The following is a 26758-nucleotide window of genomic DNA, read 5'->3' as shown; positions in this document are numbered from 1 at the left end:
GTTGCTCTATAACAGGGTGGCCCCATGCAGCTAGGGCTTCCAACAGTTCTTTAATGTATGTATGTATGTATGTATGTATGTATGTATGTATGTATTTATTTGAGACCAAGTTTTGCTCTTGTTGCGCAGGCTGGAGTGCAATGCCGTGATCTCGGCTCACTGCAACCTCCGCCTCCCAGGTTCAAATGATTCTCCTGCCTCAGCCTCCCGAGTAGCTGGATTACAGGTGCGCACCACCACGCCTGGCTAATTTTTGTATTTTTAGTAGAGATGGGGTTTCACCATGTTGGTCAAGCTGGTCTCAAACACTGCTGACTTCAGGTGATACAGCTGCCTCAGCCTCCCATAGTGCTGGGATTACAGGTGTGAGCCACCACGCCCGGCCCCCCATTTCAAGCAAAGCCAGAATCAGCCCAGGTATTATCTTTGTGAGGGCCTAGGCTCTGAGCCAGACGATTCAGGTTCAAATCCTGGCAATTCACTTAACTTCCACGGGCATGAATTTTACCTTCTGCAAAATCGAGATAATAGTACCCACCATATAAGGGTGCTGAGGGTTAAATGAGTTCATGCATAGTGCATAGAATAGCAACTGCACATAATGATTTTTTCTCTTCTTCGCGGCAGAGTCTTGCTCTGTCGAGCAGGCTGGAGTGCAGTGGCACACTCTCGGCTCACTGCAACCTCCACCTCCCGGGTTCAAGCGATTCTCCTGCCTCTGTCTCCCGAGTAGCTGGGATTACACGCACACGCCACCACGACCAGCTAATTTTTGTATTCCTTTTTTTTTTTTTTTTTTTTTTTGAGATGGAGTCTCTCTCTGTCGCCCAGGCTGGAGTGCAGTGGCATGATCTCGGCTCACTGCAAGCTCCGCCTCCCGGGTTCACGCCATTCTCCTGCCTCAGCCTCCCGAGCAGCTGGGACTACAGACACCCGCCACCATGCCCAGCTAACTTTTTGTATTTTTTAGTAAAGACGGGGTTTCACCGTGTTAGCCAGGATGGTCTGGATTTCCTGACCTCGTGATCTGCCTGCCTCGGCCTCCCAAAGTTCTGGGATTACAGGCGTGAGCCACTGAGCCCAGCCAAAACAAATTTTAAAGACAAACGCTAGCCTGGGTGCTGTGGCTCACAACTGCAATCTCGGCACTTTGGGAGGCCAAGATGGGAGGATCCCTTGAAGCCAGGAGTTCAAGACCAGCCTGGGCAAGAGAGAGGCCCTGTTTCTATAAAAAATACAAACATTATCCAGGTGTAGTGGCATATGCCTGTATTCCCAGCTACTCAGGAGGCTGAGGTGGAAGGATTGCTTGAGACTAGGAGGTTGAGGCTGCCCTCCAGACTGGGTGACATAGCAAGTCCCTGTCTCAAACACAAACAAACAAACAAACAAAAGGCTGAGGAATTGTTCCAAATTAAAGGAGACTAAGGCTGGGCGCGGTGGCTCACGCCTGTAATCCTAATATTTTGAAAGGCCAAGGCAAGGGGATCACTTGAGACTGGGAGTTTGAGACCAGCCTAGCCAACATGGTGAAATACCTTCTCTACTAAAAATACAAAAATTAGCCGGGCATGGTGGCAGGCACCTGTAATCCCAGCTACTCGGGCGGCTGAGGCAGAAGAATCACTTGAACCTGGGAGGCGGAGTTTGCAGTGAGCCAAGATCATGCCACTGCACTCCAGCCTGGGCGACAGAGTGAGACTCTGTCTCAAAAAAATAATAATAAAATAAAAATAATAAATGAGACTAGGAAGTGGTATCTCATTGTGACACACAATCCTCAAGAGGAAAAAACATTGCTAGAAGGGACATTACTGGGACATTTGGGAAACTGAACAGGAATGTTGTATCTGATAATTGCCTGGATTTGATCACTGGATTGTCATCATGTAGGGAAATGTCCTTAGTTTTAGGAGGAATTATTTAGGCATGAAGGACCATATGCGTAACTACAGCACATGCCTCAGGGGGAAGATAGACACAGTCCCTCCTCAGTCTTCAGTCAGTGTCTGTGACTTTGCCAGCTTGCTAAGGTCGAGCACGAGGACACTCTGCTTTCTTGTCTCAGCTCTCATACTGCAAACAAGTGTCCTTTTCACGGTCTACTTAGTGTCACATTTTCCACATTTTTATGCTTCTTGTTGGTGATTTTCCCATTTATAATGGTTCCCAGCTGGGTGCAGTGGCTCATGCCTACAAACCCACTGCTTTTGGTGGCTGAGAGGATCACTTGAGCTCAGGAGTTCAAGACCAGCTTGGGCAACATGGCGAGACCCCATCTCGACAAAATTTTTTAGAAAAATTAGCTGGGCATGGCTGGGCACGGTGCCTCACGCCTGTAATACCAGTACTTTGGGAGGCCGAGGCAGTGGATCACCTGAGGTCGGGAGTTTGAGACCAGCCTGCCCAACATGTTGAAACCCCATCTCTACTAAAACTACAAAAAAAATTAGCTGGGTGTGCTGGCAGACGCCTGTAATCCCAGCTACCCAGGAGGCTAAGGCAGGAGAATCATTTGAACCCAAGAAGTGGAAGTTGCAGTGAGCCGAGATCGCACCATTGCACTCTAGCCTAGGCAACAAGAGTAAAACTCTGTCTCAAAAAAAAAACAAAACAAAAAAAACGCCGGGCGCGGTGGCTCACACCTGTAATCCCAGCACTTTGGGAGGCCGAGGTGGGCGGATCACCTGAGGTCCAGAGTTCGAGACCAGCCTGACCAACATGGAGAAACCCCATCTCTACTAAAAATACAAAATTAGCTGGGCATGGTGTTGCATGCCTGTAATCCCAGCTACTCAGGAGGCTGAGGCAGGAGAATGGCTTGAACCCAGGAGGTGGAGATTGCTGTGAGCTGAGATCGCACCATTGCACTCCAGCCTGGGCAACAAGAGTGAAACTCCGTCTCAAAAAAAAAAAAAAAAAAAATAGCTGGGCATGGTGGTATGTGCCTGTGGTCCTAGCTACTCGGGAGGTGGAGTGACCAGAGCTCACCGCAGGGAGGATCACTTCAGCTCAGGAGTTGGTGGTTACAGTGAGCTATGGTCATGCCACTGTACTCCAGCCTGGGTGACACAGGGAAATCCTGTCTCTAAAATAAAATAGGCAGGGAGCAGTGGCTCATGTCTGTAATCCCAGCACTTTGGGAGGCTGAGGTGGGCAGATAACGTTGAGGTCAGGAGTTCGAGACCAGCCTGGCCAACTTCGTGAAATCCCCTGTCTACTAAAAATACAAAAATTTGCTGGGTGTGGTGGCACGCTCCTGTGATTCTAGCTACTTGGGAGGCTGAGGCAGAAGAATCACTTGAACCTAGGAAGCGAAGTTGCATGTGAACAGAGATTGTGCCACTGCACTCCAGCCTGGAGGATGGAGTGAGACTGTTTCAAAAAATATATATATAATAATAGGCCGGATGCAGTGGCTCACGCCTGTAATCCCAGCACTTTGGGAGGCCAAGGTGGGTGGATCACGGGGTCAGGAGTTCCAGACCAGCCTGGCCCACACAGCAAAACCCTGTCTCTACTAACAATACAAAAAAATTAGCCGGGTGTGGTAGCCGGTGCCTGTAATCCCAAGTATTCAGGAGGCTGAGGCACGAGAATCGCTGGAAACCAGAAGGCGGGCTGGGCACGGTGGCTCACGCCTGTAATCCCAGCACTTTGGGAGGCCCAGGCGGGTGGATTGCTTGAAGTCAGGAGTTCGAGACCAGCCTGGCCAACATGGTAAAACCCCGTCTCTACTAAAAACACAAAAATCAGCTGGGCATGGTGGTGCATGCCTATAATCCCAGCTACTCAAGAGGCTGAGGCAGGAGAATCACTTGAACCTCGAAGGCAAAGGCTGTAGTGAGCCGAGATTGTGCCACTGCACTGGAGCCTGCGCAACAAAGTAAGACTTTGTTTCAAACAAAAAAAAGAAACCAGAAGGTGGAGGTTGCAGTGAGCAGAGATCGTGCCATTGCACTCCAGCCTGGGCAACAAGAGCAAAACTCTGTCTCAAAAAAAAAAAATATATATATGTATATATGTATTATACATATATACATATATATATTTATTGTCTAATATTCCTCAGTGCAAGAAGGTTATGATGGATACACATATGGAGAAAACAAGTATGTTAGATAAACTTTATTTAGGCATGTGTTCTAGTCCTGTGGGCTGTGAGTTCAATGGTAACAACTCAACCATATATATATATATATATGTATATATATACACACATATATATGAATCTTTAAACAGAAATACACATAAAACAAGATTACATATTGATCAGCTGATGAAAATATCATGACCAAAGCTCACAGGAATGCAACCTTGTATTTCTCCTAGGAGCAACTGTCCAGTATGTGCTAAGTCAGTGCTCACGGTGATTTTACAGATCACGCCACTGCACTCCAGCCTGGGTGACAGAGTGAGGCTCTATTTCCAAAAAAAAAAAAAAAAAAAAAGACTTCTAAAGAAAAGACTGAATATGTATTTCAGATAGACACTTTCTGCAACTTTTTGTAGGTTTGAAATTTCTCAAAATAAAATGTTGAATTTTTCTTTTCTTTTTTTTGTTTTTGAGACGGAGTTTCACTGTTGTTGCCCAGGCTGGAGTGCAATGGCATGATCTCAGCTCACTGCAACCTCTGCCTCCTGGGTTCAAGCCATTCTCCTGCCTCAGCCTCCCGAGTAGCTAGGATTACAAGCATGCGCCACCAAACCCAGCTAATTTTGTATTTTTAGTACAGACGGGGTTTCTCCATGTTGGTCAGGCTGGTCTCGAACTCCCGACCTCAAGTGATCTGCCCGCCTTGGCCTTCCAAAGGGCTAGGATTACAGGCGTGAGCCACCGTGCCGGGCAAATTTTTCTATTTTTTTAGAGACAAAGTCCCCCTCTGTTGCCCAGGTTGGAGTGCAGTGGTGTTACCATAGCTCACTGCAGACTTGGCCTCCTGGGCTTAGGCAATCTTCCTGCCTCAGTCTCTCAAAGGAGCTGGAACTGCAGGCGCTGTGGCTGGCTAATTTTTGTATTTTTTGTTTGAGATGGGATCTCAAACTCCTGGGCTCAAGAGATCCTCCTGCCTTGGCCTCCTGAATAGCTGAGACCACGGGTATGTGCCACCATACCTGGCTTAAAATTTGTTTTAAGTTTTCGTAGAGGCTCACCTGACCAGGGTGAGCAGTAGACCAGGCCCAACAAATACAAGACACGGGAAGGAGGTGTCCTTATGAGTATATTTATGTGTCACACACACATGTACACACTCAACGCTGGACGGGAGGGAGGTTGAGACAGGACAGGACAGGAGGAGGCACCCAGGTGGCACTGGCACAGGGGAGGAGACGGGACACAGCAAGTGTGTGGCCCCACTTTGGCCCCCCACCGCCTCCTAACAGGAGGTGGACCTGGAGCTGAAGAACAGGAAATGCTTATTCTCTTAGAGGACAGTTTCAAAGTGCAGAAATTTCTCTTATAAAAAGCCTCTTCCCTCCACGCTCTGCCCCTTGCTGAAGCCCAGCCCCCTGCACAGGCTGTCCGTGAGGCTGGGGCAGGACAAGGTCATGGGGAAGGGCATAAGGCCAAAGCACTGGAAGGGCCCAGACCACATGGGCCTAGGCATAGTGGCTGCCGGGCGTCAGGGGGTGGTCCCCTCTGTGGTCCAGCTGGTCCTGTAAACGGGCAAACTCCGCCAGCTCGTTGAGCTCCTGGAACTGTCGGTCCGTCTTATGGCTGACCAGTGAGCGGTAGAAGTGGACGGCAAAGACGATAAAGATCAGGCCGAAGGGCACCATGATGGTGGTCGAGGCGATGGCGGCTGCCTGGCCCGGGGTGATGCCGCTGGTGCTGACGTTGGCTGCTGTGCCACCGGTGGGGGGCTTGCTGGTGGGCCTTGGCTGGCCTGGCTGCTTCTTGAGGGGCAAGAACTTGACCCAGCAGAGCAGGACGACCTCGGCCAGGAAGAGCAGCGTGCCGATGACGGTGGAGAAGGCCCAGGCCAGCTCGATGTGGCGGTGCATGCGCTCGTGGGGGGACTCCTTGACCGAGTTGAGATTGTGCACGTTGCTCACCGCCTCGATGTTGGGCAGGATGCAGGTGCTGATCATGAGCGCAAACAGGTGCACAGCCACCAGCACTGTGGTGCAGGCGCTGAAGGCGATGAGCAGCCCCGGCGGGTAGTCGTGGTCAGCGTCCAGCTGCACCTCCACCATCGCCACCTGTTGGGGGGGACAGGCAGGATGAGTGGCAGCGGTCCCGGCCCACACTGCTACTCTTCAGTCCTAGCTCTCCTCCTGTCAGGCTCTGGGACCCTGGCCAGTCACTTGGCCTCTCCCAGCCTCAGTTTTCATATGTCTACAATGGGGATAGTAAGGCCTATCCACTCGTGGATGAGAGTGGCAGAAAGTCCTACAGAAAGCAAGAGTCAAGGCTGCCTGGATCTGAATCTCAGCCCTGGCACTCACCAATTGTGCAACCCTGGGAAAGTCACTTAACCTCTCTGAGCCTCGACTTTCTTTTCTTTTCTTTTTTTTTTTTTTGAGACCGAGTCCCACTGTTTCCAGGCTGGAGTGCAGTGTCGCGATCTCGGCTCACTGCAAGCTCCGCCTCCCAGGTTCACGCCATTCTCCTGCCTCAGCCTCCCGAGTAGCCGGGACTACAGGTGCCTGCCACCATGCCCGGCTAATTTTTTGTATTTTTAGTAGAGACGGGGTTTCACCATGTTAGCCAGGATGGTCTCGATCTTCTGACCTCGTGATCTGCCCGCCTTGGCCTCCCAAAGTGCTGGGATTACAGGTGTGAGCCACCGCGCCCGGCCTGAGCCTCGACTTTCTTATCTGTAAAATAGGGACATAATAGTAGTTCATAGGATTTTTTTTTTTTTTCCAGACAGAGTCGTGCTCTTTTGCCCAGGCTGGAGCCCAGTGGTGCAATCTTGGCTGACTGCAACCTCCACTCCCGGGTTCAAGTGATCCTCCTGCCTCAGCTTCCCGAGTACCTGGGACTACACCACACCTTGCTAATTTTTTGTACTTTTGGTAGAGACGGGGTTTCACCATGTTGGCCAGGCTGGTCTCGAACTCCCAACCTCAGGTGACCCACCTGTCTGCCTCAGCCTCCCAAAGTGTTGGGATTACAGGGGTGAGCCACCACACTCAGTCAATTCATAGAATTATTTTCACAATTAAATGAGAGCTGGCACATGGTAACCACCTCCCAAAACACTGCTATTACCACCTGGCCAGGTATTAGAAACCAGCCGCAGGACAGGCACAGTGGCTCACGCCTGTAATCTCAATACTTGTGGAGGCTGCGGTGGGAGGACTGCTTGAGGCCAGGAGTTCGAGAGCAGCCAGGCAACACAGAGAAACCCCACCTCTATAAAAAAAATTTGTTTAATTAGCTGGGGGTGGTGGTGCACACCTGTAGTTCTAGCTACTTGGGAGTCTGGCGGGGAAGGATCGCTGGAGCCCAGGAGTTTGAGGTGGTGGTGAGCTATGACTGCCCCACGGCCCTCCAGTCTGGGCACCAGAGCAAGACCTTGTCTCTAAAAAAAATAAAATCAGGCCGGGCCCAGTGGCTCATGCCTGTAATCCCAGCACTTTGGGAAGTTGAGGTGGGTGGATCACCTGAGGTCAGGAGTTAGGAGACCAGCCTGGCCAACGTGGTGAAACCCCATCTCTACTAAAAATACAAAAATTAGCTGAGCGTGGTGGCACACGCCTGTAATCCCAGCTACTTGGGAGGCTGAGGCAGGAGAATCACTTGAACCCGGGCGGCGGAGGTTGCAGTGAGCTGAGATCGTGCCACTGCACTCCAGCCTGGGCAACAGAGTGAGACTCTAACTCAAAAATAATAATAATAATAATTAAAAAATTAAAATTAATACCAACCACTATCAGTGGTCAAAATAAATTTTGTTATGCGTATTTTACTATGGTTAAAATAAAAGCATTAAAAAAAGCAATCACCAGCCACCATTCCTGCTGGCCCCACATCCTCACACCCAAGCAGAGGCTTCTCCTTCATGCCCTGCTCTGGGGACATGCAGAGGGGTGGTGGCTGCCCTCCCAGGGCACATCCAGGCCCTTCTGAGAACACAGTGCACGACCTGACATACAGAGCAGACTTCCCAGAAACGATGGGCCCAGCCCTGGTGCAGGCTGGGTGGCCAGTACACCCTGGGGCTGTCTCCTCCCCAGCCCCAGGGCTGACGCACCAGCTGCCCCCAGTTCCTGGAGACCTGTGGACCCGAGGTCACCAGGGGCATGCTCCGGGCCAGACACCCGCTGCTCCTCACCTGGGCCTTGCAAGTCACCCCAATGCAAAGGAGCCAGCTCATCAGATCTGGGCCGGGAGCAGCGGGCAGTGGGCACACAACCACGGTCAACCCATGAGGGCTGGAGGGACAGGGGTAGGGAGACGGCGGATACCTATGGCAGTCATTCCATCAAGGACAGTGACTCTTTATAAGGTGTTTGCTATGTATGTGGCAGGCTCAGAGTGGGAAGCCTAATGTTGAAGTTTCTCCATTAGCCGTACACCAGCCTGGCCCCCAGCAGGCAGGGAATTCCTGTCCTCACCCTTCCTGCCCTAGGTAGGGGTGTGGGCTCCTTCCTTCCCCACCGCTCTCCTTTTACAGTCTGCCTTGCTTGAGCCCTGACTCCCCTGCCCTTGATTAGGCTGTACGACTCTGGCAAGCTTTCAACTTTCTGTGCCTCTGTTTCCACATCTGTAAAATGGGAATAATGGGACAAGCCTCGAAGGCTTCCTGTGAGGATTAAGAGAGTCAATCTATGTAAAACAGGTAGTGTCCCGCACACAACAAACCCTCAATAAAAGTGAGCTTTATTATTACCTGGTTTAGGAACCTCATCCCCACCCCACAGTCTCTTTACAACATCCTCCTGGGGCTTCTACCCTCCTGCAGAGGGGCACGCTCAGGCAGAAAGAACGCCAGGCCAAACTGGCAAACCCATGTTCCAGCTCCATAACTGCCTGTTTACCGGTAACCTTGGCCAAGACCCTCCTCAACACCCATAAAAAAAGGGGATGCAGCGAGATGAAGGTCACAATCTGGATCTGACTTGGGGTCGGACATCTCTGAGAATCTGAAGATGGTGGACACTCTCCTTAAAACAGCCAAGTATCATTTATTCACAGGACTTTTCTGACAATTTCAACAGGATTCACAGGCTTTTGTCTAAGAACGCCCACAGTGGATGGCGGTATGTACTTTTCAGTCCAGGCGTTTACAAAACATTTCAAGCTCATATAAATTTGGGGCAGTGCCATCAGGATTTCTACCGTGTTGAAGATTTTTGGTGGCCGAAAGCCAGCCCTGAGAATTCTGAGTCCATGCGGGTGAGGGTGTCTCAGCACATGTGGGTGCTGGACACAAGACGGGGGGTAGGTCACCAGGGCACGGCAGATGGAGGGCCACATCCTGCAGCTCCCTTGTCTCTGCCCCCAGGCCTGCCCACACCTGGAAGAGGGGAGCCCCGTCCAGCAGCCAGTGTCTTCTGCCACCTCCCCACCCCCAGCACTTCCTCTTCCTGCTCTGGCCTGCCACCCCGGAACCTGAAACCCAAGACAGGACAAGCAGCAGCGGCCATTGCTGAGCTGCCCCAGGTCCACTGCTACTGATCCACTCACTGGAAATGTCTGGAGCCTTTAGGTGGCTCAGGCCCCGAGCTGGCCGCTGGGGTGTGTATGGGGAGCCTGTACACAGGTCTACAGTCCCATTCTGCTCCCTACTTGGCGCCTCACCTGTGCCCCAGCGACCCCCGAGGTAGTGTCTCTGCCCCTCTATGCAGTCAGGACCGCAGAACAAACCACACAGCTGGCTGCAAACTGGCTCCTCCACTTACAAAGCTGTTGACCTTGCATAAGGATCTCAACCTCTCTGTGCCACAGCTTGCACATCTATAAAATAGAGGCTGACAGGGGCGGTGGCTCATGCCTGTAATCCCAGCACATTGGGAAGCTGAGGAAGGCGGATCACTTGAGGCCAGGAGTTCGAGACCAGCCTGGCCAACATGGTGAAACCCTGTCTCTACTAAAAATACAAAAATTAGTCAGGCATGGGCCAGATGTGATGGCTCATGCCTGTAATCCCAGCACTCTGGGAGGCCGAAGCAGGAGGATAACTTGAGGTTAGGAGTTCAAGATCAGCCTAGCCAACATGGTGAAACCCCGCCTCTACTAAAAATACAAAAAAATTAGCTGAATGTGGTGGCACACACCTGTAATCCCAGAAAATTGGGAGGCTGAGGTAAGAGAATCGCTTGAACCTGGAGATGGAGGCTGCAGTGAGCCGAAATCGTGCCACTACACTCCAGTGTGGGCAACAGAGTGAGATTCCATCTCAAAAAAAAAAAAATTAGCTGGGGTGTGGTGGCAGGCACCTGTAATCCCAGCTAATTGGGAGGCTGAGGCAGGAGAATCGCTTGAACCCGGGAGGCAGAGGTTGCAGTGAACCAAGATAGCGCCACTGCACTCCAGCCTTGGTGACAGAGCGTGGTCTGTCTCAAAAAAAAAAAAAAAAAGAGAGAATCCCACAAGTTACTAATACCATTATTCTTCTTTTACAAACGAGGAAACTGAGATTCAGAAAGGTGATGTCAGCTGTCCAAAGGGTTACTCCACTGCTGGATTCAAAACCAAGTCCACTTGGCTCCACAGCCCGGGTATGAAGGGGGCAAAGGAGCGCCTCCCTCACATGGTGGTTGACATTCAATGTAGTTTTCATATGTAGATGTTTAGCATAGGGCCAGCTACAGCAGCTAAAGAAATCTTGGTTAAAAAGAAAAACACAGGGCTGGGCGTGGTGGCTCACGTCTGCAATCTCAGCACTTTGGGAGGCCAAGGTGGGTGGATCACGAGGTCAAGAGCTTGAGACCAGCCTGGCCAACGTGGTGAAACCCCGTCTCTACTAAAAATACAAAAATTAGCTGAGCATGGTAATGCGTGCCTGTAGTCCCAGCTGCTCAGGAGGCTGAGGCAGGAGAATCGCTTGAACCCAGGAGGTGGAGGTTGCAGTGAACCAAGATCGCGCCATTGCACTCCAGTCTGGGCAACAAGAGCGAAACTCTGTCTAAAAAAAAAAAAAAAGAAAGAAAAACACATAAAGCAGGCACACACCTGTAATCCAGCAATTTAGGGAGCTGATGTAGGAGGATCACTTGAGGCCAGGAATTTGAGATCTCCTTGGGCAACACAGTGAGACCTCATCTCTACAAAATCAAAAAACTAGCTGGGTGTAGTGAGTATACCTGTAGTCCTAGCTACTCAGGAGGCTGAGGTGAGAGAATCCCTTAAGCCCAGGAGGTTGAGGCTACAATGAGCCGTGATTGCGCTACTGCACTCCAGCCTGGGCAACAAAGTGAGACCCTGTGTCTCTCACACACACACACACACACACACACACACACACACAATTAGCTGGATATAGTGGGGCATGCCTGTAGCTACTTTTTGTTTTTTGAGATGGAGTCTCACTCTGTCACCCAGGCTGGAATGCACTGGCACAATTTGGCTCACTGCAACCTCCCCCTCCCGGGTTCAAGCGATTCGCCTGCCTCAGCCTCCTGAGTAGCTGGGATTACAGGCGCCCGCCACTATGCCCAGCTAACTTTTGTATTTTTAGTAGAGACGGGGTTTCAAATTGTTGGTCAGGCTGGTCTTGAACTCCCGACCTCAGATGATCTCCCCACCTCAGCCTCACAAAGTGCTGGGATTACAGGTGTGAGCCACCGCACCCGGCCAGTCCCAGCTAGTTGAGAGGCTAAGGCAGGAGGATCCCTTGAGCCCAGGAGTTCGAGGCTGCGGTGAACTATGATCGCATCACTGCACTACAACCTGGGCAACAGAGCAAGACTCTATCTCTAAAAAAAAGAAAAGAAAAGAAAAGAAAAAAGGAGAAAAACAGAGCTTGAAGTGGATGGAAGAGAAATAGTGCCTGGATACCCTCAGCTCAGACTGGAGACAGGGACCCCACATACCCACCTTCCAACCCCAACTCTGGGCCTCGCTTGCTATATTTAGAGGCAGCCCCAGCTCCAAACCTCAGCCACAAGGATGTGTACCCCACGCCACACCTGGCCTGATGGCCACCTCCACAGGACAGAGACCACCACATTCCACACCATTTGTCACACCCACAGGCTCCAGGGCCAGAAAGCAGTGCAGCTGTTGGGACGCACACGGCCCGGGGACACCCACACTCGCCAGCCCTCCCTGAGGTCTTGGGCTGGGGAGAAGGGAGAGGCTGGGCTCTCCAAGGAAGAGGAAAGGGCCTGCTGCCCTGCTCCGGAAGAAACCCCATTACCCTCACCAGACCCTACGATTCCTGGAACTCCGTCCACATAGGCAGGCTGTATGTGCCCACACTTGGAACCAAGTTCAATGCCACAGGGTTCAGGGGGCTGAGTAAAAGAATGATTCAAAGTGAGAAGAAAGGAACAGTTGGCATGTGTCACGGAGCTTGATGAAAAATTCACAGGAATAAATGCCACCACTTTTTCCAGGATACTTCCTGCTCTGGAAATCTCCCCTTGGGTGGGGACGGGGAGGGCCAGGGGCCCTACAGATCTGGCAGCTGACTGCCAGAGCCCCAGCTGAGCCCCAGCGAGATTGGATCAGATCAGATCGCACGCAGCTTCACAAGGTAAATATAGCCCGTCAGCCCAAAATAAACAGCCCCCAGCCAGCCACTGGCCGCCTGAACCTGGCGAGGCGAGCCCTGTAAGGGATAGGAAAGGCAAAAGACCACCAGCTCCACCTCACACTGGTCCATGGATCCCCCCAATAGGGTTTTGGCTAGAGATGCCAAACCTTAGCAAGGGCCAAGAAGAGGGGTACATAATTCTGCGAAGGGCAAGGCCTGGCTGGCCCTGGCAGACCGTACCAGGCGTCAGCCCACCTCGCCTGACTGCCAGCTATCTCTCCTGGCTCCTGCTGGACTCCATGGAGACCCTGGGCACCTGGCGCCTGCAAGTCCAGGCCCTCTGAAGCAGCCCTCCCATGCTGGGCCTGACCTCAGCTCCCACAGCCTTCCTTCCCCTGGCCTAGTTCTTTTCTTGTCCACCCGTTTAGGAGGGTGGGTGGCTGCAGCCTGGAACATGAGGCCCTCTAAGCCGCAACCACGCAGGGTCACCCGGAGCTGTCTGAGCCTGCCGGCCGCACCTCAAATACAAATCATCTCTTAAGAGGGTATTGAGGCCTAGTGTGCAGTGGTTTACAAAGTCTTGACCATGACAGTCCAGGACTCCAAATGTTTCTATAAATAGACCCACATGCGTTTATAACAGAAACAAAAGTTTCACCAATCAACATTTAGCCTTACAGCACATCAATAAGGTCTTGCAAGATGCAATGTGTGCTGCGACTTTGTTTCATTTCACCCTTATCTCATTCTAAAAAGGACCAGGGGCTTGGTACCAAAGTTATCAAAAGAAAGAAACAACAAAATGTGTTGGTTGCAACTTAGTAAATTTGTTACAAGCCATGAATAGGCTGAATTTGCATACAGGGTCAGCGGGGCACAGACCCAGACTTTCTCTTTAACTGGCTAATTCTTTTTTTGAGGCAGGGTCTCATTCTGTTGCCCAGGCAGGCTGAGGTGCAGTTGGGTGATCACAGCTCACTGCAGCCTCAACCTCTCGGGTTCAGTGATCCATCTCAGCGTCCCAAACGGACTACAGGCACACATCATCACCACGCCTGGTTTTTTTTTTTTTTTTTTTGAGACGGAGTCTCACTCTGTCGCCCAGGCTGGAGTGCAGTGGCGTGATGCAATCTCGGCTCACTGCAAGATCCGCCTCCCAGGTTCACGCCATTCTCCTGGCTTAGCCTCCCAAGTAGCTGGGACTACAGGCACCCACCACCACGCCTGGCTAATTTTTTGTATTTTTTAGTAGAGACGGGGTTTCACCATGTTAGCCAGGATGGTCTCGATCTCCTGACCTCGTGATCCACCCACCTCGACCTCCCAAAGTGCTGGGATTACAGGTGTGAGCCATCGTGCCCAGCCATAAATATTTTTTGATAAGGGTATAAGCTCAAAAGTTTGGAGACGGGGTCAGGCGCGGTGGCTCACACCTGTAATCCCAGCACTTTGGGAGGCCGAGCTGCACGGATCACCTGAGGTCGGATGAGACCAGCCTGACCAACATGGAGAAACCCCATCTCTACTAAAAATACAAAATTAGCTAGACGTGGTAGTGCAAGCCTGTAATTCCAGCTATTTGGGAGGCTGAGGCAGGAGAATCCCTTGAACCCAGGAGGTGGAGGTTGTGGTGAGCCGAGATTGCACCATTGCATTCCAGCCTGGGCAACAAAAAGCGAAACCCTGTCTCAAAAAAAAAAAAAAATTGGGCCAGGCACGGTGGCTCATGCCTGTAATCCCAGCACTTCGGGAGGCAAGAGGCGGGAGGGTCACCTGAGGTCAGGAGTTCGAGACCAGCCTGACCAACACGGAGAAACCCCGTCTCTACTAAAAATACAAAATTAGCCGGGCGTGGTGGTACATGCCTGTAATCCCAGCTACTCGGGAGGCTGAGGCTGGAGAATCGCTTGAACCCGGGAGGCAGAGGTTGCAGTGAGCTGAGATTGCACCATTCTACTCCTCCAACCTGGGCAACAAGAGCAAAACTCAGTGCCCCCCCGCACCCCACCCCAGAAAAAAAGATTGGCTTAGATCAGAGGTCAGCAAACTAGAGCCTACACAGTAGTTTTTGTAAATGAAGTTTTATTGGCACACAGCCATGCCCATTCACTCACCTATTATCTGTGCTGCTTTCCAGCTACAATGGCAGAGTTGAGCAGTTACCACTGAGACCCGGTGGCTTCTTTACACAAAAAGCCAGCTGACCCCTGGGTGACATCAATGATCCCCAAAGAGGGCTATCAAATAATAGTCCCACAAGATAATCGTCTAAAGAAAAGTCTGTGGTCTTAGAAGTCTGAGATGTTCCTTCCAGAGATCATATTAAAGAACCCTTAGAAACCCCATCAGAGAGAAATCTGCTGTCTATGTTTATTTTATTTATTTGTTTGTTTTTGAGATACAGTCTCACTCTGTCACCCAGACTGGAGTGCAGTGGCACCATTACAGCTCACTGCAGCCTTGACCTTCTGGGCTCGAGTGATCCTCCTGCCTCAGCCTCCCAAGTACTTGGGACCACAGGCATCTGCCACAATACCTGGCTAATTTTTTTTTATTATTTGTACAGATGGGGTCTCCCTATGTTGCCCAGGCTAGTCTCCAACTCCTAGGCTCCAGCTACCCTCCTACCTTGGCCTCTCAAAGTACTGGGATTACAGGCGTGAGCCACTGCACCTGGCCTGCTGTCTATGTTTAAACTTTATATTCAGTTTTATTTCTCTACAGGAACTCTACCCTTCACCCCCACCCCACATTGATTACCTTAGGGCTGTCTTAGAAACCTACTCAGAGTTATCCTTCATTAGCCAGGGACCCGGCAGTCAGTGGGGCTCAACACTGCTCTTGGTCAGAATTCCAAAAATATGCCACAGGCACTTGTGAAATTTTACAAATGTCTTCTCTGCTGGGCAGGAAGCACCCTCCCCTTGGGGGACACAGCATAATTCCATTTCTCCATAGCCCAGCGTGCAAATCCAGCACGAAGAATCTCACGTCTGGAAGATCTCAAAAGCCCAGTTAACAACTTGCATGGGTGGTGGAAACGAGAGGGTGGTAAAGTGGAAATGGCTCCCAGCCAGACAGACCAGAGCTGGAATTCTACTAGCTGGAGAATCTTAACCTCTAGGAGCCTTAGTTTTCCTGTTTACAGTACATACTTTTAAGAGCTATACTGAGGATTCAGTAAGAATAAAAGAAAAGCGTTCAGGCTCATGCCTGGCACAACAGGGTTTCAGTAAACAGTAATCACAACCACTCCCACCAGCATCATAGAATTCATCACGTAACTCCTGTCTAAAACCTTCAATGGCTCCCTGCTGCCTATCCAAGAGTTCAAATTTCCCACCCAATCAAGGCCCTCCATCATCTTGCCTGGCTAAATTCACCGTTCTCTACTACTTCCTGAAGACCCTCAACCCCTCAACCTACAGCCCCTGTACCTTTCCCCTAGGCCCTGTAATTTCTCATCTTTAACTGTTCCTGCCATTTCCTTTGACTTGAAGGCTTTCTCAAGTCCTAACTCCACCACACTCAAGGCTCGGCAAGAACCAGATTCTTCTCAGTTAACCCTTAGCAGCCCTAACACAATGAAAAAAAGGGTAAGCAAGTTTCTGGGATACTCGGGTCAGATACTGTAAGTGCTTCACAAATTTTTTTTTTTTTTTTTTTTTTTTTTGAGATGGAGTCTCACTCTGTTGCCCAGGGTGGAGTGCAGTGGTGCGATCTCTGCTTGTTGCAACCTCCGCCTCCCAGGTTCAAGCAATTCTTCTGCCTCAGCCTCCCGAGTAGCTGGAATTACAGGCATGCACAACCACACCTGGCTAATTTTTGTATTTTTAGTAGAGATGGGGTTTCACCATGTTGGCCAGGCTGGTTTTGAACTTCTGACCTCAGGTGATTTGCCCACTTCGGACTCCCAAAGTGCTGGGATTACAAGCGTGAGCCAATGCGCCTGGCCGTACTCCATTTTAAAGATGAAGAAACTGAGGCCCAGAAAGGTTAAATGACTTGCCTAAGGTCTTGCCCTTATAAGAGGTAGAGCTGGGATTTGAACCATGTTGTCTTGCTCAAGTGTCTGTTCTGACCTTACCCTGCTTGAGCTTCTCAGCTCTGTTCCCCTACACTCTCTGATGCTTTCTCTCCCACAGCAATGGCGCTACACCACAGCCACAGGGCTCTGCAGCTTCCCAGCCAGGTGACCATGTGCAAGTCTTTCCTCTCAATGACCACCACCTATACTCACCTGGTTATAGGACAATCACACCAGAGGCTACATCGGGCACCGTCTAGCCTATTGCAAGAGCCCAATCAACAATAGCAATAATAATTACTATCAGTGATCAGTACTCGGAATAGTAATAGCAATTTCTTGCTCATTTACATTGTCCCTGAACTCTGAATATGTCACAGAGGCTCAGTGTCTTATGACTTGAGTCGTTCCTTCCAACTCATTTTCATAGAAATTACAGGCAACTTCTGAACCAGCTCTAGAACTTGGGAACAAAAGGGTGCTGGCGGGCAGAGAACTGAGGAGGCAGATAATCCAAAAATAATTGATCCCAGGTCATGGAAAGCATTTTGTTTACGGCAGCAGACTGACCTTCCCAATTATCTTCTGCTTAGGCTAATGTTACAGCCTGCCTTCCCCAGCAGACTAGATCACCACATATGCTCGCCAGTCCTGCAGGGGACGAGGTCAGGCTGAGGCTGGCTGCCTCTCAATGAAGTATAAACTGAAGCACAGAGGGCCTGAATCAAAGCCCACAAGAGTACTCTGGGCTTAAGGAGCTCTACGGGATGCTGATGCTATGCTATATCCAGGCCCCCTTGCTTTGTATCTCTCACTAGAGTTTAGAGGATGGTGCGCCTGAGGCCTGCTGTTCCTAGAAATGCCGTGTGGAGCAAGAATCTCATCTGCAGATCAGAGAGGGTCCAGGCAAGGTGTGCGTCATCAGACCCTGAAAATTCCTCAGTGTTTCATGGGCCCAGTCTAGCCTCATAAGGAACCTTCATACGAGTCCATGGGACAGCAGGATACCTTCCATCTCCGTACACATTAAAAAACTGGCTTCGGCCGGGGGTGGTGGCTCACACCTGTAATCCCAGCACTTTGGGAGGCCGAGGCGGGTGGATCACCTGAGGTCAGGAGTTTGAGACCACCCTGGCCAACATGGTGAAACCCTGTCTCTACTAAAAATACAAAAATTAGCTGGGTGAGGTGGTGTGTGCCTGTAATCCCAGCTACTCAGGAGGCTGAGGCAGGAGAATCGCTCGAACCCAGGAGGCGGAGGTTGCAGTGAGCCGAGATCGCGCTACTGCACTCCAGCCTGGGCAACAAAGAGGAAACTCCGTCTCAAAAAAAAGAAAAGAAAAGAAAACTGGCTTCAAAGAAGTAAAGCCTCTTGCCTGAGGTCACCCACTGGCCATCCCCAACACTTCCCGGCCACCTGCCCAGGCTCTTCTACCCATGAAGTGGGGAACCTCTCAATCCCCTCCAGGGTTTGTGAGAGACACTCCCTCAGTCTCACCTGGTGACCCCATCCCTTGGCAATCAAAGGTCAAGTCAGCTCCTCTGACTTTCCAGGTCTCTGGGAAGGAAGCCCTCTGGGGGCAGGAAGTTTGTTGTGCTGACTCATAAGCCAAGGAAGAGTAATCCAGGAAACTTGTCACTCTGTTACCATGGCGTTGGGGCTGCTGGCACCCTCTCCTCTCCGAAGCTCACTTACAGGCTGGGTGTCTAAGTGGGAGTGGGGCATGGTCAGACCCTGCACCCAATCTCATCCCTCCTATAGATTTCCAACTTCATGGCACATGCAGTTACCTTCTTGTAACTGCAGAATGGAGAGTATCATGGGATTCGGTCCTTCCCTGCCTGCAGAACTTTGGGGATTCCATCAGCAGAGCCAGGAAGCCTTCTCCACCCAGGCAGGGGAAAATAAAAGTCCCCAAGAGACAGACTGGGTGGGCCAAGGCCCACTCCATGCCACTGGCTGCCCCAGTCTCCTGACTTCCCCACACTGTTTTTAGCAAGAGAAGGAGGTGACATTTGACCATGAGGCCTGTCTTCAAAAGGAAGAGGGGACTTGAGAAGGCAGGAAAGTGTCATTCATCTGGATCTCACCCCTCAGGAGTGAGAAGGAGCCTGGGGCAGCTATAAACTCATGACCACAAGAAAAGGGGGAACCATTATCTTAAACCCCAAGTGCTGCAGGGAAAAGCTGACAACTGGTAGCTCCCTCCCCACCAATTATAGAACTTTCTTTGGCTTAAAATAAACTTATTTGCGGCCGGGCGCGGTGGCTCACGCCTGTAATCCCAGCACTTTGGGAGGCCGAGGCAGGTGGATCATGAGGTCAGGAGATTGAGACCATCCTGGCTAACATGGTGAAATCCCGTCTCTACTAAAAAAATACAAAAAAAGTTAGCCGGGCGTGGTGGTGGGCGCCTGTAGTCCCAGCTACTCGGGAGGCTGAGGCAGGAGAATGGCGTGAACCCAGGAGTCAGAGCTTGCAGTGAGCCAAGATCGCGCCACTGCACTCCAGCCTGGGCGACAGAGCAAGACTCCGTCTCAAAAAAAAAAACAAAAAAAAAACTCTTGCCCTATTTCTCATTTCCTAGGCCTGTCCTAACACATCCCTGACTGGACATCAATCAGAGTTCCTATACACCGCAATGGGTACAAGTGCCTGAGCAAGTTCTGAACACCAGCAGACCCGGGTTCAAATCGTGCTCCACCGGACTGGCTGTGCAGTCTTGGGAAAGCCCTTTGACTAAATCACCACAGAGGGTTGTTGAGGAGTAAGCCCAGGAGTTAAGGCACCTAGCACTGAGTGAGTGTTTAGTAAATGCCAGCTGCTGCTTTCAGAGATTCTTCAGGCAGGAGGCAGAATCTGGTCTCTTAGGATTTGAAACTAACAGAGCAGAAGTCCGTCCTATCTAAACTAAAAATCAGAGTGCCGTCTGTTTATGCAAACACACTCCCTGATCTCCTCTCAGGGGCTCCCTCAATTTTATTCTCAAAGTCAGAGAAACTTTTGAGTAGCAGCCTTCTTTGATCGATTCAGGAATTGAGGCCCAGACAGGGAGAGTGAGTTGCTTGAGGTCACACAGGCAGCAAGTAACTGAGCAGGGAGGGCTGCTTCCCACTCCCCGTCTCCCGGCCTTTCCACTGTGGCCCAGCATGCTCTGGGCCTTAAAAAATTCAGGCTCTGCTGCAAGGCAAAGCAGGGAGAGTTTCAGACACACTCCCTTCCCAAGAAAACACGAAGGGTGCAGCCACTCCCTCCCTCAAGGCCAAGGGCTTAGCTTACTGGTGGCGGGGGCAGGAGTGCTCTGGTCTACAGAACTGAGGGACGGGGAGCAGAGTCCATTCATGGCAGGCTGATACCACCGAAAGTGGTAATAATGTAGTTATTATGTAGTCATTATGTAGTCCCCTGCGACGGAGAAACTTCAATATGCCAAGCCTGAGGGTATCCCCAGAGCCACTTCTCAGGCCCATCCGCAGCCTCACCCACCCCACACCTCAGAGACTTTGCTCTCCAGCTCTTTGGGATGGTGGGGAAAGGAAAGCATGCCTATCCCCTAGATCAAGAAAGAGCCCATTGGGCCGGGCGTGGTGGCTAACGCCTGTAATCCCAGCACTTTGGGAGGCCGAGCTTGGGCAGATCACAAGGTCGAGAGTTAAAGATCAGCCTGGCCAACAGGGTGAAACCCCGTCTCTACTAAGAACACAAAAATTAGCCGGGCGTGGTGGTGCGCGCCTGTAATCCCAGCTACTCAGGAGGCTGAGGCATGAGAATCGCTTGAACCCAGGAGGTGGAAGTTTCAGTGAGCCGAGATTGCACCACTGCACTCCAGCCTGGGCGACAGAGCGAGACTCCGTCTTCGAAAAAATAAAAAATAATGAGCCCATTCAACGGGAACACGTCCCTCCCTCCTCCCTCACACGCAGTGACTCAGTGGCAAGTTTCTGGAGAAAAAACTGAGGGTGGGGACTGGTTGTCAAACCCCCAGGCTGAGGCTCTAGGAAAATGCGGTGGAAAAGGGGTGTCAGGAAATCCCCTATACGAGCTGATAAAAGAACACGGCTAACACCTTCCGGCCTCGGCTGCGGGGGCACAAGACAGCTCAAGGTCTTTTTCCTTGTCCCCACCTCCTGACGCCCCCAGCTGGGTTAGAGCTTCTGAGTCCCTCCTTTCCCCCTTGAACGCACGTGGGGCGGGCTTCTTACAGAGCTAACTTCGGGATGCATCTACCACTCCTGCTGGGGCAGGCATGGCCATGTGGAGGCACCCAAGCCCCCCGAGCCCGGACTCCGATATGGCTTGTCACCACCCCAGATCGGAGTACTCGGCGCCCACCAGTGCTCACGTCCAGCACCTCTGCCCCCCGCGCAGCGCTCACCACGGCTTCTCCCAGCTCTTCCCCTCACTCTGGCCCGCCCGGCCCGCCCAGCCCGCTCCCCAGCGGGCCCCGTCGGGGCTGCGGGCGGGAGCAGCCGGGACAGCAGAGGGGGGAGGGCAGGGCGGCCCGAGCTCACCATGGCGAAGCCGGAGAGCAGAGCCGAGGTCCGGCTGGAGGCTTTGAGCTTGGCGCGGCTCAAGTAGAGCTTGCGCCAGGACAGCGCCTGCATGGAGTGCTCGTTGAGGCTCATCACCTCGGAGTAACTCTGGCCGATCCAGTCCGGGTAGGTGACGGCGGGCGGCGGCGGCGGCGGGGCCCCCGGGGGCTCCCCGTCCCCGCTGCGGCGGCGGCTCCGGCGGCTGCCGCTGGTGGTGCTACCGCCGCTTGGGGGAAGCTCGGGGCTGCTGCGGCTCGGGGGCGGGGCGGGCTCCGGATGCATGGAGCACGCCGCCGAGGCGCGGCCGGCCCGGGCGCCGCGAGGCACCACCGCCGGCGGCAGCCGCCGACTGCCCCCTACGCGGGCCCGGCCTCACCCGGCCGGCCGCACAGGACTAGGAGGACGAGGTCGAAGAAGCGCCCGCTGCCCCAGCACGCAGGCCCGCGACGCCGCTAGCAAAAGCCCCCGGGCGGCAGCGACCAGAGACTGCGCGCGGGCGGCGTCTCGGATCCCCGGGGCCTGGACCCCCGGCGCGCGCCGCGATTGGCCGCCGCCCTGGGCTGTTTTGCATGCTCTCCGCCCACCTGTGCCCCGCCCATCAATACGTGGGCGGTGTTGTGGGTGTCACGTGACCCGCCCGCTCCGACGGCACCGCCCACGGTCCTTGGCGCGCCGCCGCCCGCACCTCTTCCTGAAAGCTCCCGGCTGCCCGCTCCGGCTCCTGGCACCGCCCCTCTCCGCAGCTGCTCCCTTGGCCCTGCTCCTGGAGCTTGGACTCCTGGGTCGGGCCGCCTGAGGTCACCTCTGGGCGCCTCCTGAGGCCTATATCCCCTTTGGAACAAGGTGCCTCAAGGTCTGTAGGAAAAAGAGTGGCTGAGGTCTAGAGTTCAAGCAGTGTTTATTTGGCGCCCACTGGGTGCCAACACTGGTCTAGGTGCTGAAGCTGGGTAGGGTGGTGAACGAGACGGACAAAATTTGTCTGTTGACCACTTTGTCCACCTGTGTTCACCAGCATCTGATACGTATTGAGGTGACCGGTTCCTGATTTATTATTTTTTTATTACTGGGTTCAAGCAATTCTGCCTCAGCCTCCCGAGTAGCTAGGATTACAGGCGCCCGCCACCATGACCTGCTAATTTTTGTATTTTTAGTAGAGATGGGGTTTCACCATATTGGCCAGGCTGGTCTCAAACTCCTGACGTTGTGATCCGCCCGCCTTGGCCTCCCAGAGTGCTGGGATTACAAGCGTGAGCCACCGTGCCCGGCCACCTGATATTTTTTAAACCAGTGAATCTTCAAACCTATTCAGCAAGTGTCTTCTGAGCAACTATTAAGTGCTACGCTGAGGGATTCCAGGAAAATGATGACCTTCATTGAATATTTTATATATATATATACATATATACGTATATATGTGTGTGTGTATATATACACATATATACGTATATATGTGTGTGTATATATATACATATATACGTATATATGTGTGTGTATATATATGTGTGTGTGTGTGTGTGTGTGTATATATATATATTTTTTTTTTTTTTTTTGAGACAGAGTTTTGCTCTTGTCGCCCAGGCTGGAGTGCAATGGCGCGATCTTGGCTCACTGCAACCTCTACCTCCCGTTTCAAGCGATTCTCCTGCCTCAGCCTGCTGCGTAGCTGGGATTACAGGCGCCCGCCACCACACCTGGCTAATTTTTGTATTTTTAGTAGAGACGGGGTTTTGCCATGTTGGCCAGGCTAGCCTCGAACTCCTGACCTCAGGTGATCCGCCCGCCTCGGCCTCACAAAGTGCTGCGATTACAGGCGTGAACCTCCACGCCCGGCCCGAATATTATATTTTAGTGGAGTGTGGAGAGAGGCAGGAAATAAGTAAGGTCACACCTTTCTGACTTAGGTCACATTTACGCTGAGACTAGAGCCGGCCATGCAAACAGACAGGATCTAGCTTTCCAGGGCGGCGAGGGAACTGCTCATGCCAAGACCTTGAAGCAGGGATATTTGGCTGTTGGAGCGTTGGAAGGCCAATTTTGGGGAGCAGAAGTGAGGTGGGGGTGTATGCAGGACTGTGCTAGGGAATGTCTCCTAGGAGGTAAACTCCGGGGCAGGGACCTTTACTATCAGCTTCACAGCTCTACCCTCAGCATCTAGAATATTCCTCAGCATACAATCGGTCCTCAATAATTTTTTGTTGAATGAATAACTATGGGAGAGACAGCGATGAGTGACAAGCATGTGATATTGCAGGTTGGCGAGGTGAAACGTAACTCTTGTCACCACTAGAGGGCGCGCCCCCACCCAACCGTTGTGGGATGAAAACCTCTGCCCCCAAGAAGTCTCTGGTTCCCACGGAGCCCTTTCTTGGCTTTTTTTTTTTTTTTTTAATTTTATTATTATTATACTTTAAGTTTTAGGGCACATGTGCACAATGTGCAGGTTTGTTACATATGTATACGTGTGCCATGTTAGTGTGCTGCACCCATTAACTCGTCATTTAGCATTAGGTATACCTCCTAATGCTATCCCTCCCACCGCCCCCCACCCCACAACAGTCCCCGGAGTGTGATGTTCCCCTTCCTGTGTCCATGTGTTCTCATTGTTCAATTCCCACCTATGAGTGAGAACATGCGGTGTTTGGTTTTTTGTCCTTTTCTTGGCTTTTTTAAAATAAAGATGGGGGCCGGGTGCGGTGGCTCACGCCTATAATCCCAACACTTTGGGAGGCCGAGGCGGGCAGATCACAAGGTCAGGAGTTCCAGACCAGCCTAGCCAACATGGTGAAACCCCGTCTCTACTAAAAAAATTAGTCAGGTGTGGTGGTGTATGCCTGTAATCCCAGTTACTAGGGAGGCTGAGGCAGGAGAATCGCTTGAACTCGGGAGGTGGAGCTTGCAGTGAGCCGAGATTGCGCCACTGCACTCCAGCCTGAGCGACAGAGCGAGAGTCCGTCTCAAAAAAAAAAAAAAATTGGGGAATTTGGAATTTGAAATCTCACCCTACTGGCCTTGTTTCCCTGGTGGCCTTTGCAATTTTTTTTTTTTTTTTTTTTTTTGGAGACGGAGTCTCACTCTGTCACCAAGCTGGAGTGCAGTGGTGCGATCTCGGCTCACTGCAACCTCCGCCTCCCGGGTTCAAGCAATCCTCCTGCTTCAGCCTGCCGAGTAGCTGGGACTATAGGCGCGCGCCACCACGCCCAGCTATTTTTTGTATTTTTAGTAGAGACGGGGTTTCACCATATGGACCAGGATGGTCTCGATCTTTTGACCTGGTGATCTGCCCGCCTCAGCCTCCCAAAGTGCTGGGATTACAGGCGTGAACCACCATGCCTGGCCCGCCTTTGTACTTCTTACCCCTTTCACTCAACATTTGTGTCTCAGCTCAAATAGCACCTCCTGAGAGACCTTCCCTCTATTGAAGTAGCTCCGGTGTCACAATCTGTCACCTCATCCTGATTTCTTCCCTTTATAGCTGTAATCACTACAGCATCTGAAATCATCTAGCTTATTTAGTTGACCTGTTCATCTGTTTGTTTAAGCATTAAAAAAAAAAAGTGTGGCCAGGCGCGGTGGCTCACACCTGTTATCCCAACACTTTGGGAGGCCCAAGCGGGTGGATCACCTGAGGTCAGGAGTTCGAGACCAGCCTGGCCAACATGGTGAAACCCCCATCTCTACTAAAAATACAAAAAAAATTAGCCAGGTATGATGGGGCACGCCTATAATTCTAGCAACTGGGGAAGCTGAGGTAGGATAATTGCTCCGCAGGAGGCGGAGGTTGCAGTGAGCTGAGATCACGCTGCTGCACTCCAGCCTGGGCGACAGAGGGAGACTCCGTCTCCAATAAAAAAAAACAGTGACAGCATCTCTCCATGTTGAGCGTGCTGGTCTCAAACTCCTGGGCTCAAGGGATCCTCCCATCTGGGCCTCCCAAAGTTCTGGAATTACAGGCATGAGCCACTGTGTCCAGCCTATTCAAACATTTTATTTTATTTTATTATTATTTTAGGACAGAGTCTCTCTCTGTCCCCCAGGCTGGAGTGCAGTGGCTCGATCTCGGCTCACTGCAGCCTCCACCTCCTGGGTTCAACCAATTATTCTGGCTCAGCCTCCTAAATAACTGGGATTACAGGTGCCCATCACCACACCCAGCTAATTTTTTGTATTTTTAGTAGAGTCAGGGTTTCACCATGTTGGCCAGGCTGGTCTCGAACTCCTGACCTCAAGTTATCCACCCATCTCAGCCTCCCAAAGTGCTGGGATTACAGGTGTAAGCCACTGTGCCCAGTGTATTTAAACATTTTATTTTATTTTTATTTTTATTATTTTTAAGACAGAGTCTCGCTCTGTCCCCCAGGCTAGAGTGTAGTGGCTCAATCTCAGCTCACTGCAACCTCCAACTCCTAGGTTCAAGCGATTCTTCTGCCTCAGCCTCCTCAGTAATTAGGATTACAGGTGCCCACCAGCACACCCAGCTAATTTTTTATATTTTGAGTAGAGACAGGGTTTCACCATGTTGACCAGGCTAGTCTCGAACTCCTGAACTCAGATGATCTGCCTGCCTCAGCCTCCCAGAGTGCTGGGATTACAGATGTGAGCCACTGCGCCTCGCCTTATTTATTTATTTATTTATTGAGACAGGGTCTCAATAGTCACCCAGGCTGGAGTGCAGTAGCACATCTCTACTTAAAAAAAAAGGGCCAGGCGCGGTGGCTCAAGCCTATAATCCCAGCACTTTGGGAGGCTGAAACGGGCAGATCGGGAGGTCAGGAGATCGAGACCATCCTGGCTAACACGGTGAAACCCCGTCTCTACTAAAAATACAAAAAAATTAGCCAGGCGTGGTGGCGGGCGCCTGTAGTCCCAACTACTTGGGAGGCTGAGGCAGGAGAATGGCGTGAACCCGGGAGGCGGAGCTTGCAGTGAGCCAAGATGGTGCCACTACACTCCAGCCTGGGCGACAGAGTGAGACTCTGTCTCCAAATAAATAAATAAATAAGACTGGGTGCAGTGGCTCACGCCTGTAATCCCAGCACTTTGGGAGGCTGAGGTGGGCGGATCACCTGAGAGGACAGGAGTTCAAGACCAGCCTGACCAACATGGAGAAACCTCGTCTCTACTAAAAATACAAAAATTAGCTGGTGTGGTGGCGCATGCCTGTAATCCCAGCTACTTGGGAGGCTAAGGCAGGGGAATCGCCTGAACCCGGGAGGCAGAGGTTGTGATGAGACAAGATTACGCCATTGCACTCCAGCCTGGGCAATAAAAGCAATACTCTGTCTCAATAAATAAATAAATAAGCCAGGTGTGGTGGCGTGAGCCTGTACTCCCAGTTTCTTGGAATGCAGCTGCGGTGATCACACCACTGTCCTCCAACCTAGGCAATACAGCAAGATCCTGTCTCAAAGAAAAAACAACTAAATAAATACATGAATCATGGGCCGGGTGTGGTGGCTCATGCTTATAATTCCAACACTTTGGGAGGCTGAGGCGGTAGATCACTTAAGGTCAGGAGTTTGAGACCAGCCTGGCCAACATGGCGAAA

General features: G+C 51.7%; 1 protein-coding gene across 1 annotated transcript; it reads right to left on the bottom strand.

Annotated features, from left to right (window-relative positions):
• Nucleotides 1-4113: 4113 nt before the first annotated feature.
• Nucleotides 4114-21753, bottom strand: LOC100432306 (calcium release-activated calcium channel protein 1). The gene is made up of 2 exons (XM_002823892.6): nucleotides 21193-21753; nucleotides 4114-6204 (listed from the first exon to the last, which is right to left on the bottom strand). Exons 1-2 carry the CDS (start codon nucleotides 21493-21495, stop codon nucleotides 5602-5604), a joined length of 906 nt encoding a protein of 301 aa, XP_002823938.3. The 5' UTR covers nucleotides 21496-21753; the 3' UTR covers nucleotides 4114-5601.
• Between the last annotated feature and the right edge of the window lie 5005 nt (nucleotides 21754-26758).

Source organism: Pongo abelii, chromosome 10 (genome assembly GCF_028885655.2).
Source record: "Pongo abelii isolate AG06213 chromosome 10, NHGRI_mPonAbe1-v2.0_pri, whole genome shotgun sequence".
Taxonomy (NCBI): Eukaryota; Metazoa; Chordata; class Mammalia; order Primates; family Hominidae; genus Pongo; species Pongo abelii.
Note: the sequence above shows the minus strand (reverse complement) of the source record. Positions and strands in the feature narration are given on the sequence as shown.